At 45.0% G+C, this 15,175-nt stretch overlaps 1 protein-coding gene across 3 annotated transcripts in view; it reads right to left on the reverse strand.

Annotated features, from left to right (window-relative positions):
* The window catches only part of RPRD2 (regulation of nuclear pre-mRNA domain containing 2), a 38,210-nt gene extending 28,151 nt beyond the window's left edge, over positions 1 to 10,059 (reverse strand). For all 3 annotated transcript variants that reach the window (XM_079957502.1, XM_079957501.1, XM_079957500.1), the window contains exon 1: positions 9,748 to 10,059. In XM_079957502.1, the coding sequence (XP_079813628.1) occupies positions 9,748 to 10,027 (280 nt within the window). In that variant the 5' untranslated portion in view covers positions 10,028 to 10,059. The remainder of the gene's footprint in view (positions 1 to 9,747) is intronic.
* Positions 10,060 to 15,175: the final 5,116 nt, after the last annotated feature.

Here is a 15,175-nt window from a genome sequence, read left to right on the forward strand (position 1 = left end):
TCCAACTAAGTCAACTGTCCTCTGAGCATAAGGCCATTGATTACATTGGGTATACTCTCGTGTGTGAGACTAACAATGTATATCACCCTTCCAATTATTCTATCTATGAAAAAGTCCTTCAGGAAGTAGAGGAAGAGGAATAGGAATAAGAGAGAAATCAGAGCATCCCTTGGGGGGGGGGCTCCACATTTAATTGTTCACACATACAGCTCAAAACTAGCTACCCGGTTTGTTGTCCCTTGACTGGTCACACATTTCAACAGTAGCAACCTTTCCATTCCAATTGATGAGTCATTTGGCTAAACCTGAAGGCTTTGTTACATACAGCCATGTGAACAAGAAGCTTGTCCAATTTTTTACATACACGGTCTCCTTGTGTCTTTTCCAGTTTGGAAATAGCAGTCAATCCATTTATTTCCTTCCACGTATAAAAAAATCCGACTCTGAAGGCAAGCAAGACTTCATTCACCCTCAACTCCTTTAAAGAACCACGTGAGCCACCACGAGCTCCCCTGGGGAAATGGTGGGATATAAATTAAATAGACAGACAGACAGACAGACAGAGTTGTCTCTTGGCTTGGAGAACAGAAACAAACATTATTCAAACATCCTTTCTACAGGTGGGTTCCCTTTTCCCCTGTGACACTCAAGTCAATATTTACAACCAGACCCAGAAGTTTCTAAAGCAGCTTTGCAGCAGTGGGCAATTCTGCAAGGGAAGAAATAACCAGCCCATAGATTACTCTACCATTCTGCTACCCCTCCTCTCTTCCGAGGTACAAAAGAAACCAGAGAAGGGCAACTTCTGTGTCCTCCAATTCTAAGCTTCTTGAAGCAGGTGTTCAATGAAAATGAATGAGATTTCTGAAAAACAATGCCTGGGATCAGGGTGTTCCTCCGGTGTGAGGGGTATAGTATTGCTGGCACTGAGGCAGGAGGACCTGAACCATCACACACCGTCTGGCACAAGCAGGTGCTTCCACGTTTCCACTAAGTTCATGCGTACAATTTGTGCGTCAGCAACCAGGTCCCAGGAGTTCCCAAGGTCTCTGACAAACGATAACTCTTTTTTAAAAATCACCTAGAAATCAAGCCAGGTGTTTGCAGGAGTGTGGAAAAAGAATCTGCTCAAGGTTGAGTCCACAGAAGAACCAAGAGAAGTACAGGAAATGGTGGAGCCTCCATCTTCAGCAGGTGCTGCTAATAAGACCTGATCCTTAAGTGTGGGATTTGCATGCAAGCAGCATGTATGAGAACCAAAATGTCAAGATTCCTGCATTCCCTTCCAACTCTGCAATTCTACGATTCTATAAAAGGCTACCCCTGCCCCCAGATCAGTCTTTGTAAAGTATGTTGTTGGATTACAACTCCCATGATCGCTGACCATGGGCTGTATTGGCTGGGACTGGTGGGAGTCTGAACCCCATAATCTCTGGGAGAAACCAGGACTGATAGGGAAGGCTATCTGAGACCAAACTCTCTGTCCATGCTCAGATAGCATCAGCAAGCCATGGTGTGTTTACCAACACCAGAAGCTGCCTTAAACTGACTCAAGCCCACTGGGGTCAGTGTTAGAAACTGAGATATGAAAGCTAGGAGCTAAATGGCACCTTAAACCTAGGTTATGGGCACAACAGAATGTCCAGGTGCGCTTTTTTATAGCAAGAATACAAAGCTGAAAATGAATGAACTGCAGCTAAAATTCATGTTCATTTTTCACATGGTCTAGCCCTCCCCTGCCCACCTCCCTAATATTCTTAAGAGGGTCTCTTCCCCAGTCTTCAGAGAGTAACTGGAAGTGTAGAGATAGAAAAAGGTCCTCCTTTCCTTCCACTCTGCAGTTTTAATCTGAAATCTTAGGTGCGGTACTGCACCAAGAGCTCAGAAACTTCTCACGCTAATGAAATTTCCTGCTGCAAAATGCGCCTAGAACAATGGGAGTTTTGAACACTGACTGGGGTCCACCTAGCTCAGTACTGCCTACACTGACTGGCAGCGGCTCTTCAGGGCTTCAGGCAGGGATCTCTCCCAGTCCTGCCTGGAGATGCCAGGGACTGAACCTAGGACTTTCTGCAAGCAAAGCAGATGCTCTAACACTCAGCTACAGCCAAATGGTGGTTGGTTGAAACTTCTGAACAACCTGGCAGACCAACCATGGTTTGTTTTGTGGCAACAAACCATGGTGTGAAGCCATTGTGTGTGGCTGGCTTGCAAACCGTATGGCTTCGTTCTGAACCCAGCTTAGCCATGGTTTGTTTGCCTCTTGTCACAGATGTTCGCCAAGCTTCAAAGGCACGAGGAGAAAAATGAACCAGTTTTGGAGAAATAAGCTGTGTGGCTTGTTTGCTCATCTAAAAAGACAACTCGTGGCTTCTTGAACAAACTATGGCTCAGTTTTATGTGTGAATTCAGCCACTGTGTGCACACCAGAAACCTTTTCACTGAATGTGTTCTTTAGAAACATCTCATTTTAAAGATCACAAAACTCCCAAGAACAGCTATTTTGCAATTCATTAGGATTTTGATAAGCAAACTTCATTTTTCTTTTTAAGACTTTTGTTACGCCCAACTGCCTTTTCCGTATCCCACCGCAACTCTTAAAGTTGCAGTTTCTAATTAATGGAAAGAGTTCACATAATACATAGACAATCAGGACTCTCACAGAGACCGCCTATGAAATAGCCCCACAAACGCCATTGTCACAAGGTCTGGAAAGATAGTGTGAATGAACCAAAATTATCGTGAAGGACTGGCTCAGGGATTCTCAGATAACCCACCATGCACCTCCAGACTATGAGGGGAGCAAGCAGGAGTCTACATTTCACAAAAAGAAAAGAAAAATAAGTATGTGATCTGCTGCAAGTTCAGAAGCTGATCCTTGCAAAAGAGATGTATGAGAACATCCCTAAGCAGCCAACATTCAACACTACCAAGTGCATTCACGGCTAGCGAAGCACTCTTGACTTGTAACTCAGATTTGCATATTCCTAAAACTAGCAGAAGTTGTTCCAGTAAAATCTTACTGCCTTGGCTTATTTCCTTCCCTTCATCGCTAGGAAGCAAGCCAAGTGCAAATGTCTAATACACTCCTTTAGAATACAGCACTGACTGCACCAATACAGTTGCTCACTTTTGGGGTTTATCTTGCTGCAATTACAGCTTAGGCAATATTTTGCCCCACAGGAACAGGTTTCAGCTGAGCTGCAGGTACAGAACAGAAGGAAGCAGTTAGCTCAGTTGGTTAGAGCATGGTGCTGATAAAACGCCAATGTTGCAGGTAGCGATGTTAAATTCTTGAGAATAATCTTTTGGAGAAAACTCTTGATTAATGAGAATATAGGTATTAGAGAATTTTCATTTAAAATAGGAGAATATTCATTTTAATGCATTGAAAATGATATGATTAGTTAACATACATGTTTATTCATGGGTAAACTTGTTCAAACGGCAACCAAAAACTGTACAGATACTTTTATTCAATGGGGCTATACAGTGAATTCACATTCTTTGATTTTTTTTGCACTAAACTTGAAACTGAAAATTCAACCTGAATGACTCACGTTAATCACTAAGCCTGCCACTAACCGAGAATTTACAGTTTGTGGAGAATATTCTTCGGAGAATTTTCTAGCAGAGAATATTCTCCAGAAAATATTCTCACCTCACATCACTAGTTGCAGGTTCGATTCCTATAAGGGCCACCTCTGATTCATTGCAGGGGCTTGGACGAGATGACCCCCGGGAACCCTTCTAGCTCTACAATTCTAAAATTCTGTGATCAGACAGATTCAGATACACCCTAGGCCCCAGCCAAATACACAGAGGTGAGCAGTCTTGCTTGAAAATGCAACCTACATTTCAAGCTTCCCGGGGGCTTAAGCATTATCCAAGAGGGCAAACTGAAATAGTTTGCTCACAGAAAGGAAATTCAAAGTGGTTGAGATATCACAGCAATCCTGCTCTTCTTGGACAACCATGTTGAGGACTTGAGCCAGCCGGCAGGTCAAACCTAAGGCGCTCCAGATGTTGCACTTATGGGGAAGGATAGCTCAGTGGTACAGAATCTGCTTTGAGTGCAGAAGGTCCCTGCCCTGATGGCGGGTGTCTCCAGGTAGGACTGGGAGAGGTTCCTGCCTGAAAGCCCGGGGAACTGCTGCCAGTGTGGACAATACAGTGGTACCTCGGGGTTAAGAACTTAATTCGTTCTGGAGGTCCATTCTTAACCTGAAACTGTTCTTAACCTGATGTACCACTTTAGCTAATGGGGCCTCCCGCTGCTGCCGCGCCGCAGCCGCACGATTTGTGTTCTCATCCTGAAGCAAAGTTCTTAACCTGAAGCACTATTTCTGGGTTAGCAGAATCTGTAACCTGAAGCGTCTGTAACCTGAGGTACCACTGTACTGAGACAGATGGGCCAGTGGTCTAACCCAGTTTCATGCAGCTTCCTAAGTTCCTACTGGCCCCACCTAGTGTGTCCAGTGGTCAGGGATGACCAGGGAGATGGGAGTCCAACAACATCTGGAAGGCCATAGGCTCTCCATCTCTACTTAAATATGGACAGGACAGGGCTCACAATCCAGTATGTTAGGAGAGAGGTGGAAGTGAGATGGCTAAGAAGGACACACACGGACAGGGACACACACACACACACACACACACACACACACAACTCCTTACATTTACAAACATTAATACAGGCTTGTCAATTGCCACTTGCCCAGCAACCTGTGGTTGGAATTGACTGCCTTGAGGCAAGCTGGGAAGATTTACAAGATTGTTCTTTTTTTTTTAATAAGGCAACAGTGACTAATAAGGCATTCATGGGTGGATGGTCCACAAGCCTAGCAACTTTCATAGACTTCTTTGCAAGGCTACTTGCTGCCCCTCCAGCTCGCTAATTGCAAATATTCAAATGGAGGGGGAAGGTTTATTTACTGGCCAGCCTGTTGAATCCCTGTACACCGTCCAATCTTCAGATTTAGCTATGCACTTGAGGGGAGAACACAGGACAGTCAAACTTGCTTTTGAAAACAGCAGCAGTAGCAGCAGCAGCAAAGGAAGGTTTGCTGGCTTTCAAAAGCAGATTTAGCACCCTGCTGTTCAGTGACACTCCAGGCAATTCAAGACAGATAAAAAACGTAAGAGTTTTTTGTCATCTAGAATTATTGTTAAAAAGTCACCTACATCCATTCTACTTATCTCATTCTGTACCTAGTCAACAGCTTGAATGCCGTGCCCTCATTCAGAACCACCCCCAATGTTTTCCATTTCCCAAAGCAATAAAATCTAAGATGCTGGATTCTCACTCAGGCAGGAAGTTCACTGAGCAACCACAACAACCCAGTTCTTGCAACTTAGCCTACATTACAGGGGTAATATGACACATATAAGGGCTAATAATAGGAGAATGTGGCACTTTCTCTAATTACCCCAAGCTGCCTGTTATCTTAGGGAATATTCAGGACAGCCAAGCAGGTTCAAGATTCAAACCTCATGCCACCCACCAAGCTGCTGGGTGGCCCTAACCAAGCCACTACTCACTCAGCCTCAGCACCCTCCTTCCCAAATCTCCATCAAAAGGATTGGAATCCATTATTTAAGTGTTCCTTACCGCAGCTTTGTACAGAATACACACCATCACTTCAAAGTATTACTGCACCAAGGCAGACCAACCCGTCCTTTTGACCTAATGTATGCAAAGCGTTTCTATACTATTGAAACGTAGTGTATGGGTGCTAATAAACTAAGCCCACCTCACTTTGTGTGGGAACTCACCCTACCCCCGCAAATTTTGGCCCTCTTTACAAAGTTATTACATGGGTCACCGAGATAATACAAGCAGAATCCTTTGGCTTCTTCAGATGAATTGATCAGCCTGCTTGCCATACCACAGACCCTCTCTCAGAAGCAAGCCCCGCTGGCTTCAACTAAACTTAATTCCAAGTAACACAGGTGCAGGATAGCAGCCTTAAACATCACCCTTACACCAATCACCTCTGTACAGATTGCAGACCCCTTTGCACTGCCCCAGAGCCCCCATTCATAGCCCACTAAAAAGAATTGCTGCAAGGCAAAAGTTACATATTTGCCTCTGAACACTTTGAAGGGGAAGTGGGGAATGCCAAAGCTTGTGTTATTTTATCCATTTATTTATTGCATTTTTATCACTCCTTTCCTCCAAGGAGGACAGCGCATTGTTCTCCTCCCCTGTAAAGGAAGTTAACCCCCCACTGTCCTCTTGCTGCCTTACTGGCCATAAAGCAGAGGGCCTCACCAGCGCTTTGCAATCCCTTCATATTCAGCCCACCTTAAGGGACCCTTGCAAGGAGCACCAAGGAAAATTCACTCTGCATAAACATTTAAGTGTGTGCACTGCACCAATCCCAAATGTTTGCATCAGCAGCAAGAATCACCATCATAATAATTCTTATCATAAAGACCTGGTAAAGTGTTATACTAAACCTGTTACAGTATACTAAATTTGTATATCACCCTTCATCTGTAGATGCACAAGCTATAGTTACCAAGTGAGATCTGCACCCACATACATGTGATTTTCTATAAATCCGTATCTAGGGGCAACAGAGGAAGCAGACTTATCCTGAGCACGACCTGGGTCCATCTAGCACAGTGGTGTCCAAACTTTTTCCAAAGAGGGCCAGATTTGATGAAGTGAAGAGCCGTGGGGACCGACCAAAGTAGTTGTTGACCTTTTTTTTTTTTTTAGGATTGGAGTTGTTGAGGGTTTTTTTTTTAGGATTTTACCCCAGGAGATAAACTACCACAGGGGCCAGATTAAATTGACCAGCGGGCCGAATTAGGCCCCCGAAACGGATTTTGGACATGCCTGACCTAGCACAATATTGTTCTAGACTGACTTGAAGCGTCTCTCCAGAGTGTCAGGCAGGAACCATTCCTAGCCCTACCTGGAGATGTCGGCGATTGAATCTGGGACTTTCTGAATGCATAGCAGATGCTCTACCACTATGGTCCTTCCCCAAGCATTACACTTACACACACCAATAACCACAAACAATGGCAGGAAATCCCACCCAATCCCCCTTGCATCTACTCTCTCCATTCTTATTTCACCGTGCAGGGCTGTTGCAAAGACCACAAGTTGTTGTACTACAACTCACATCTTCCCTGATACACGAGTATGGAGGTGGGGTAGGCTGAATGTCTGAGCATGGACTCAATTGCTGGAATAGCCAGGCCAGCCTGGTATGGGTCCCTAAGGGGACCAGAAGGCAAATGGGTGGGCTTCCCTCCCTCAGAAGGCTGGAGTTGAGGGTTGAGTGATGTGAGCTAGAAGCTGCAGGAAAAGCTGCAGGCTTGAAATGCAGGGAAAGAGTCAAGCCTGATTTCTGCAGGCACCCATGGCTGCAGCTATGGGGGAAACAAGGCCCTTCTTGGGGTGCTAATGCTGTGAACCCCTCCATCATGGTCTGAGGTGGTATATATGTGTAAATAAACCGTATGTGATGAAGACACCACAGACTCCACTGTGCCTCATTCCAAACTCTGGGTAAGTGTTCTGATCCATGTATATGATGAACTTTTTCTATGCCAATAAAGGAGACTGATTGATGGATTATACACACACACACACACACACACACACATAGTGAAAGCATATAGTACATTTGGCCTCATCATCAACGTAGGAATATCAGTAACAGTGCACCCTATATAATATGCTGTGTCAAATTCACACAGATATTGTGTACGCACAAACACCACAGCAAAATTAAGAAACTACACGAATTGCCAAGTAAACTATGCATATCTTGTACACACTGCCATAATCGTTGCCACCACAGTCATCATTACCACCACTGTAATAGAAATAATGCACCCTGTATAAAATGAAAAGTAAATTCTACAAAATGATTTTGCACATAACGTCATCATCAACCACCACAACGTAGCTTATCATAGTACTGTTAATACAATGCCAAAACAGGGACTTCTGAAGAACTACCTTACCCTGAGGGAAGCAAGGTGGAAGCATTTGCCACTTGTCTAAACAAATCCTTGTCTTTCAGCTAAATAAATAATGCACACTATAAACTAAACTATAAAATAAAATCTGCCAGCTAAGATATACACACCAGCAGCAGCACCATAATAATCACAGCAATACTACTAATAATGCATCCGTTACAAACTGTCAAGTAAACCTACATGTTGTACTGAGATGGTGCCTCTGCTGTAGCATCAATTATCGTAATCATAGCAACCTTAATTATGCACTTTGGATAGACTTCCAAATAAAATCTACACAGAAATACTGTACGCATCATCAGTGCTACCACCAGAGAAATATAATCACAGTAATAATAATGTGCCCTCTATAAACTGCTAATCTACATAGATACGACAGCACTATGAATAATTATAGTAATATCAACAATTACAAACTACCAACTAAAATCCACACAGAGAGACACAGGATGAGTACCCTCAAAATAATAACATTAATGGTCATCATCACAAAAATATTAATAATGCATATGATATATAAAGCCAAGTACAATCTTCACCATCATAGTAACATCGCACCCTGCATAAAACACCAAGCAAATCTACACACAGGTATCATTATTAATAATTTTATTTATGAACTGCTCCCCAGGAAGCATCTTGGAGCAATTTCCTATAAATTATGCCATATATGACAGTTACATTTATCAAAACAACAGGTAAAGTTCAAAACAAAACAAAAAAATCAATTCAGATCCCAGACAGATACCAAGTGAGGCAAAGATTTTAGAAGGCTCCTTGAAAAAGGAAGGTGGCAGAGAGAGAGGAAAGAGACAGACAGACAGCACACAGAAAACAGTTAGATTTATAAAAGCCCTTAACAACAACAGCGTACAAAAGCAACTTAATAAAACAGCAGCAGCGGCAAACCTTTTCAAACAGCACATGTAAAAAAACCAATTCAGACCCGGGAGCGATACCAAGTGGGAGGAAGACCTTTTATTTTTTTACAAGGCTCCTTGAAAGAAGAAGAAGAAGGCGGCGGGAGGCGGCGATGCCAGGTATATCCCACCCCCCTTGTGCTACCCACACGCCACATTGAAAAAAGCGGCGCATAACAGAAACGCCAGCTCAAGACAACCGCATGCAAAAAGAACTTTTTTTTTTTTTTGAAAGCAGCTATTTGGAAACCCAAATGCTTTTGAATTCTGGTGCTGGAGGAGACTCTTGAGAGTCCCATGGACTGCAAGAAGATCCAACCTCTCCATTCTGAAGGGAATCAGCCCTGAGTGCTCACTGGAAGGACAGATCCTGAAGCTGAGGCTCCAAGACTTTGGCCCCCTCATGAGAAGAGAAGACTCCCTGGAAAAGACCCTGATGCTGGGAAAGATGGAGGGCACAAGGAGAAGAGGACGACAGAGGACGAGATGGTGGGACAGTGTTCTTGAAGCTACCAGCATGAGTTTGACCAAACTGCGGGAGGCAGTGGAAGACAGGAGGGCCTGGAGTGCTCTGGTCCAGGGGGTCACGAAGAGGCGGAAACGACTAAACGACTAAAGAACATTTGGAAACCCTGTTTAAAACTGTAAAATACAGATATATGTGTGTGTAAAAATGAAATAAAATAAAATGACTGAGGCGGGCGGGAGATTTCGGGCGAGGCTTTGTGGAAAGGTGACGGAGGAGGCGTCGCCAGGTATCCCCCCTTTGCCTCCACCCATCTCCCTCAGGTGAGCCCCTCCCCGCCCCCCGCGCACTCACATCGGCGCATCCACTTGATCCAGTGGTGGACGATGGTGCTGTGGTGCCGCTTGTTCTCCAGGCACCACGACGACAGGCCCTGGATGGACTCCATGGTGTTGGTCACCCCTTGCAGCCTCCTGTCCAGGGACGCCTCCAGAGGGCCGGACGACGACGACGAGGCCGGCCCGCCCCCGCCGCCCGCGGCAGCGGACGACGACGACGAAGAAGAAGAGGAGGACGACGACGACGACGACGAGGAGGCCTTGCCGCCGCCGCCGCCACTGCCGCCGGCCGCCATCTTCCCTCCCCTTCGGTCGCACAAGCAACGCCGCTCGGGAAGGGGGGAGGGGGAGGGGGGACGAGCGCGAGGGAGGGAGCGTGTCTCGGCGCGTGCGTGCGTAGCGTGCGTGCGCGCGCTCAGCCCGCCCGCCTCGAGCGCGCTTCTCTCTCTCTCTCTCTCTCTCTCTCTCGCCGTCTCCTCTCCAGCGCGCAGGCGCACTCGGGACAAGGCGGAGCTTTTTCCCCCTGGGAAGCTCATCGCGGAAGGAGAGGGGGGAGGAGGGGAGCCGATATCGATTACGGTCGTAGTTAAATGGCAGATGCGCATTTAGCGTTATGAATACGAATACATATTTTCCCCCAGAAAGTTTTTTATTGGTTTTCACAACATTATAAACAAACAAACACATAAGACAAACATAAGTCATAACCTTATTAAAAATTACACTCATTAACATTAAGTGACGTCCTCGTTTCCCCTTGCTTGAATTTCATTGCATGGCCTTTTAACGGTTTTCCAAATCACAGTTCTTGTAAAATTTAACTTAAACATTAATATCCTTAGATCTTCACATTATGAAATTAAACATATTAATTCATCACTTAAAATCCTATGCCAATTAAGTATCTGCAAGCTATTTTCAGTTAGTTTAACTTAACATATTTAACTAAGTAATCATTCAATTTGATTTTCCTGGTACTCCTCCTCCTTCTGGTCGCGGACTCTTCCGGTTAGGTTGGCTAGCTCCGAAAAATCCATCATCTTCATCTGCCATTCTTCTATCATTGGTAATTCTTGGGTTTTCCACTTTTTAGCTAACAAAATACGAGCCACAGTTGTGGCATACGAAAATAATTTAACATCTTTCTTGGGCAATTCCAAACCTGTTATTCCAAGAAGAAAGGCCTCTGGTTTCGTTATAAATGTATATTTCAACATTTTTTTACAATTCGTTATACAGTATATCTTTTCCCAGACGTCTCTCACCTTGGGGCAGGTCCACCACATATGATAAAATGTTCCTTCCTTTTCTTTACATTTCTAACATAGATTATCACAGTTATGATGTATCTTTGCTAATTTTACAGGAGTCCTGTGAATACGAATACATTTATTGGCTGCGTTGTATCGCGTTGCATTTATTACACTGGTAATACGCCAATATCTATTGTGTCAGTTTGTTGCAATAACTTGAAAACAATGAAACAGCACAATTGTTCTGTTTATTGCATAGGTAGACAAACTAAGGCCCCGGGGGCGGATCTGGCCCAATCGCCTTATAAATCCAGCCTGCGGGTCCAGGAATCAGCATGTTTTTACATGAGTAGAATGTGTGCTTTTATTTAAAATGCATCTCTGGGTTATTTGTGGGGCATAGGAATTCGTTCATTCCCCCCCAAAAAAATATAGTCTGGCCCCCCCACAAGGTCTGAGGGACAGTGGACCCGGCCCCCTGCCGAAAATGTTTGCTGACTCCTGGTATGTGATAGCTACGATAATTATGCTTATGAGCATCGTTGCAATAACACCACCATAATATTATATTGGTATAATAAATGAAATTATTGTAATATTCCTTTTATTAATTGCGCTAATAAACATAATCTTATGGTGGTGATGCATTTATAGCCGCGCACTGTCTAGAAGCAGCGGCAGCGCATGGCTTTGGGGGTTTTCCTCGTCTCCGCTCTGTAGCAAACGCGGCTCCCGCCGTGCGGAAGGGGGTGTGGCCGAGTTGGTCCACGCTCCTCCGAGCCCGATCATGCACCGCGGTGCAAAGGAAAGCAAACGTCACTTGCTTTTTTGCAAATGTTGCCCAGCCTCTATGCAAAAGATTTGTCAATGCAAAATGTTCCTTGCACTGATTTTTTTTTGGGTAAAAAATGAAACAAAAAACCTCTTCCGCTGGGAATGGATTTTTTAATACACACACACACACACATATATATTTTAATACACACACACACATATATATATGTGTGTGTGTGTGTGTATTAAAAAATCCATTCCCATATATATGTGTGTGTGTGTATTAAAAAATCCATTGCCAGCGGAAGAGGTTTTTTGTTTCATTTTTTACCCTAAAAAAAAATCAGTGCAAGGAACATTTTGCACTGACAAATCTATATACATACATATATATATATATATATATATATATATACACACAAACACACTGTATATCTATATATATATCTGTATATATATACTGTATATCTTTTGCAACTGGCAGCCCCGCCCCCCTGCACGGAGCCGCAGCCGCAGCAGCAGCAAAAGCAGCCGCTCCTCCCACGTGACCAAGCAACGAAAGTTTCTCGGGTTGCTTCCCCCCGCCCGCCTCCGACGAGCCGGTCAAAAGTTTAGTCCTCGTCGCGCGGCGATTGGTGGACGCCGGCGCGCGCGTTCACCCGGCCACCAATGGGGAAGCTACAGGAGAGCTGAGAAAGCCCAATGAGGAGGCAGCGGCGGCGCGACGCAGCCAATGGGAAGCGAGAGGCGGAGGAGCAGCAGCGGCTCCTTTCAGGGTTGAGTGCCCCGCCCCCTTTCGACCGTGAGGCGAAGGGCGATTTAAACCGTCGTCCTCATCCAGTTTAAAGGATCAGCGACGCTTTGAACGCGGTTGCTACGACAGGCTTCGACAAACCGCCATTTTATATATTGGGGGGGGGGTGTCCTCTTTACACGCAACGTTAATACTCAAAAGCGCGCGCGCATGCCCAGCGCGCGGGCCCGAAGTCCCAGCGGCGCATGCGCAACGTGCTCCAACCAAAACTGCCTCTCAGTAGTGCGAAGCCGATGCGCAGCATAAGTAGAATGTGAGGCGGCTCACAGTCACTTCCCAGAAGCCTTTGCGCACCAACTTGGCCACACTCCCATAATTCCATGGGCCAGTTCCCAGCATTCACTGGGGGATAGGCCAAGGTTTCTATTTCTACTCCCCTATTTTAAATACTTGTATCATTTAAAACAGTAAATCATCTTTGGTGATTTATAAATACAATGAATAAATAAATTTATTTTTAAAAATGTTAAAAAACCCTTAATACCATAAATTTAAATATTTCCAGCTCTACATCAATACATCTCTCTATGAGAGCCCTTTTCTGGTTTCCCCCCTCATCAACATTTATAGTTCATGAATTTTGAAAATTCAAGGGGCCCAACATTTTTCAGTCCCATTATTATTTTGAGGGGGCAGCCCCCCCAAAGCCCAAAAAGGAGCCAAGCACGGAGCCTAGCAGAGTGTAACTTCAATGGCCAGCTTCTACATCTCCAGGAAAAGCAGGCCCCCACCAGTGGTGGCAGCAGGAGCCACTGAAGCCACGTTTAGCTCTACCCCCTGGCTCCTCCAACGTTCTGGCAAGACACTGGGATGTCACATGTGTGACATCGCATGCAAGCGCGCATGCACACACACACACACACACAAATCTCCCTCACAAGTTGTCACCTCTGATCCCTGGCCTTCAAGTGGTGTGTCAGGACCCCGTACAGGGTCACAGCCCGATTGATCCAAGGCGAGTCGCAACAGGAGCACTACCACCGTTCAAATATATGGTAAAAAATTAAGGAATGGGTTCCCAGATGCATGTTTGGATTAAAGGCTGGTTCTGAAAAGGTTAAAGATTACTGCTCTAGAACAGTCTTTGCCAACCTTGCGCCCTCCAATTGCTTCAGACTACAACTCCCATCAGTTCCAAAGGAAGGATTCAGAGGCTGCTGCAGAAATAAGAATTTTTAAAAATGAAAAGCAGTTCTGAACATGTGCTGAATTCCATCTGGAAGGGGAAGCCAAACCAAAAGTAGTTTTGAAAGGAAGCATAAAAGCATCCCCTCTAATTCAGACTTTTGTTGTCCTGAGAGCCCAAGGATAAAATCCTGGCTCGTGGACAGCTTTCTGAAAGACTGCCTCTAGACCAGACCTAACCAACTTTACAGGAACAAAGAAGTCCTCTGCCATCACTGGGATCCTTCGTTTTCCAGAGCCCTCACCTGGAGTTTACACATTTCTACCAAATCACAGCACAGTTCTGCTTCACCTTCACAACCCTGCACGGGATTTAATATTGCTTCAAAGGGACTGATACCACCTCTAGACCCAAGTGTATCACATTCCTAATTAAACCATTGAAGTTAAAGGACCTAAGTAAGCTAATGTAAATTTAACATCCTTATCATGACACCAAGGATCACAGCGGTACATAGACACAACCCCATTAATAAGAATTTCTGAAGGCACACCCCTGGACACCACAATTCACAATGCAATAGCTGTTCCTAAGGTATCGAGCTACTTTGTCCCAAAATTTAACTTCACCTACTTTCCTCTGCACAGTGGCAAGCTGTAAATGATGTGGCACCTTCTATATTGTATGTAACAGATACACTCTAGTCCCAAATCCCAATACATCGGGCTAGCCACTCGTATGCTGGGAGTAGATGGGCCCCCTTTGGCCTGATCCAGCAGGCTCTCGTATCCTTAAATTGAAGGGCGGCGCTGAAATGTGAAAAATGCTGCTTCTTGAGCACATTTATCACAAATATTGAAAGCAAAAAATTAGCATAAGGATGGCTGGCCTGTGCCCCACCTGATATCAATGGATTCCAACTCCCACCAGCTCCAACAAGCATGATCAACGGTTCCTGGTGAAAGGCTGGCGGGGGGGGGGGGGCTTCCCAGAGGTATTCAACAAGGCCCCCCTAGGCTGACATCCACACCATTGTGGAGTTACAAACTTTTTCAGCAGGGGGCCAGTCCACAGTCCCTCAGACCTTGTGGGGGACTGGACTATATTTTGAAAAAATAAAATAAAAAATTAACGAATTCCTATGCCCCACAAATAATCAAGATACATTTTAAGTAAAAGCACACATTCTACTTGTGCAAAAGCACCAGACAGGCCACACAAATCAGCGTGTTTTTACATGAGTAGAATGTGTCCTTTTATTTAAATGCATCTCTGGGTTGAGAGGCATTTTAAATAAAAGGACACATTCTACTCATGTAAAAACACGCTGATTCCCAGACCATCCACGGGCCAGATTTAGAAGGCGATTGGGCCAGATCCGGCCCCCGGGCCTTAGTTTGCCCACCCATGGGTTAGTTAGTGTGTTGGACAAGGACGCAGGAGACCACTAGGTGTAGCGTCTTGGGCCGACTACTCC

The sequence above is a fragment of the Podarcis cretensis genome, assembly GCF_951804945.1.
Source record: "Podarcis cretensis genome assembly, chromosome: 16".
NCBI lineage: Eukaryota > Metazoa > Chordata > Lepidosauria > Squamata > Lacertidae > Podarcis > Podarcis cretensis.